Genomic DNA, 2,142 nt, shown 5'->3' with positions numbered 1-2,142 from the left:
CAGATATTTCAATTCCAACCATATCATACCTTATTATTTCACCTTTTTCCCTCTGCCACTCGATTCATCAAATCCCCATGAAACTCTCACAAGCACACACACACACCCCTTTCAACAAAATAAAAAACCACACAACCCCATTAGCAACAACTCCTATATAATGAAGAGCCATCAAGTGTTACAACCCAACATTCCCATTCTAGTGACTCCCCTCCTTTGAAAATCACCCTTTTGTTTTCAAGCTTCCTTAACTTGTTGTGTAGTTGTTGTGCATGCTCTCCTATGGATAGTTACTACAATCACCACTTTGATAACACTCACAACAATGATGCACATTTACCTCCTGGCTTTCGCTTCCACCCCACTGATGAAGAGCTTATCACATACTACCTCCTCAAGAAGGTTCTAGATAGCACCTTCACTGGTAGAGCCATAGCTGAAGTTGATCTTAACAAATGTGAACCGTGGGAGCTTCCTGGTAAACCAAACCCTCTTTCTTGTAACTTGGTTTTTTTCATTCAAAAATGTTGTTGTTGTTGTTGTTGTTTACTAACTTTGTGCTTGTTTTGATGAGCAGAAAAAGCAAAGATGGGTGAGAAGGAATGGTACTTCTTTAGCCTACGTGACAGAAAGTACCCAACTGGGTTACGTACTAATAGGGCCACAGAGGCTGGTTATTGGAAAGCCACAGGGAAAGACAGAGAGATTTATAGCTCAAAAACTTGTTCACTTGTAGGAATGAAGAAAACCTTGGTTTTCTATAGAGGAAGAGCTCCTAGGGGTGAGAAGAGCAATTGGGTCATGCATGAGTATCGCCTTGAAGGCAAATTTGCTTACCATTACCTCTCTAAAAGCTCCAAGGTTACTCATTATTCTTCTTAACGCTGATCAAATTGCCCATGCACAAACCTTGCATTTGTTAATTTGGTTCTATAATTAGGTTGCATTTATAAATTTCATGATTTTTCTCTTTCATTTGTTTTGGAGTTATGTTTCCTTAAAAAGTCATATTTCTTAGCATATTGTGAATATATGAGTTTAATTTGCATGGGAAAAATAAACTTATATATATATATGAAACTGATGACAACAGGGGCACACCATTAAGCCATTGTATTATTAATTAACCTTTTTTTCTTTTTCTTTCTATAGTGCTGCTTAGAAACATAAGATCCTGAGTGATAATCTTTTTAAACATTGTACATTTGTACTAGCTTTTGCTTCCACAAAACACACTTTAGAAGAAACAGTTAACACTTATTTATTGTTCCCTATTTTTTCAGTGACTAATTAAAGTGGTTCTATTCTTTTTATTGATGAAGGATGAGTGGGTCATATCGCGTGTGTTTCAGAAGAGTACCACAGGTGGTGGCTCCACCGTGTCTGCCACCATTAGTGGCTCAAAGAAAGTGCAAAGAATAACGAGCAACTCATCTGCTAACATGAGCCTCTGCCCTGAACCCGGTTCACCATCTTCCATTTACCTTCCACCGCTTCTTGACTCTTCCCCCTACACCACCACCAGCACCGCTGCCTCCGCCTTCAACGACCGTGAAAGCTGCTCCTTCGACAACACCACCGCACAAAGGGAGCACGTGTCCTGTTTCTCCACAATATCTTCCGCCGCCGCCAATGCAAGCTTTGACCTTGTTCCGCCACCTCTTACTATGGACCCTTTTTCTCGGTTCCAGAGGAACGTTGGTGTCTCTGTCTTCCCAAGCCTGAGGTCATTGCAAGACAACCTTCAGCTACCGTTCTTTTTCTCCCCGGCTGCGCCGCCCTTCCACGGAGGTGACATGGCAGGTTGTGGCGCCGTCGGGAACTGGCCGGTGCCGGAGGAGCAGAGGGTGGCTGAGGGTAGTTCCACCATGCCATTGGGACCATCTGAGTTTGATTGCATGTGGGGCTATTGATTTTTTTTGGGTTGACCTTTTATAATGTTGACTAAGTAGGATTTGACTTTGAATATTTCTTAAGCTAGATATCTATGTTCCCATTATTGGGCTTGGACCTTTCTAAGTAGTGTTGATTGTCATTGTTAAGGGTAGCTTTGGTATTTGTGGTTGTATTTAGGTTAGTTATGAATTTGACAGTTTTACATTTACTGTGAGTGGTGGTTATTAAAATGTTTCTATTGAACTT

General features: G+C 41.1%; 1 protein-coding gene across 1 annotated transcript; it reads left to right on the top strand.

Moving 5' to 3' along the window:
• Positions 1 to 282: 282 nt before the first annotated feature.
• Positions 283 to 1,913, top strand: LOC133305131 (protein CUP-SHAPED COTYLEDON 2-like). The gene is made up of 3 exons (XM_061505265.1): positions 283 to 478; positions 578 to 861; positions 1,323 to 1,913. The coding sequence occupies exons 1-3, from the start codon at positions 283 to 285 to the stop codon at positions 1,911 to 1,913; spliced, it is 1,071 nt and encodes a 356-aa protein (XP_061361249.1).
• The last annotated feature ends 229 nt before the right edge of the window (positions 1,914 to 2,142 follow it).

This window comes from Gastrolobium bilobum, unplaced genomic scaffold (assembly GCF_033153095.1).
Source record: "Gastrolobium bilobum isolate Gb01-03AN ecotype WA unplaced genomic scaffold, APGP_CSIRO_Gbil_v1 utg6234, whole genome shotgun sequence".
Taxonomy (NCBI): Eukaryota; Viridiplantae; Streptophyta; class Magnoliopsida; order Fabales; family Fabaceae; genus Gastrolobium; species Gastrolobium bilobum.
The sequence above is the reverse complement of the archived record's forward strand: the minus strand, read 5'-3'. Positions and strand labels throughout refer to the sequence as shown.

Bases quoted from the DNA above. Each gene is read 5' to 3' on its own strand.
- LOC133305131 (XM_061505265.1), top strand. From the start codon at position 283: ATGGATAGTTACTACAATCACCACTTTGATAACACTCACAACAATGAT. The intron at 479-577 runs GTAAACCAAACC...TTTGATGAGCAG, and splicing joins TGAACCGTGGGAGCTTCCTG to AAAAAGCAAAGATGGGTGAG. The intron at 862-1,322 runs GTTACTCATTAT...TTATTGATGAAG, and splicing joins ACCTCTCTAAAAGCTCCAAG to GATGAGTGGGTCATATCGCG.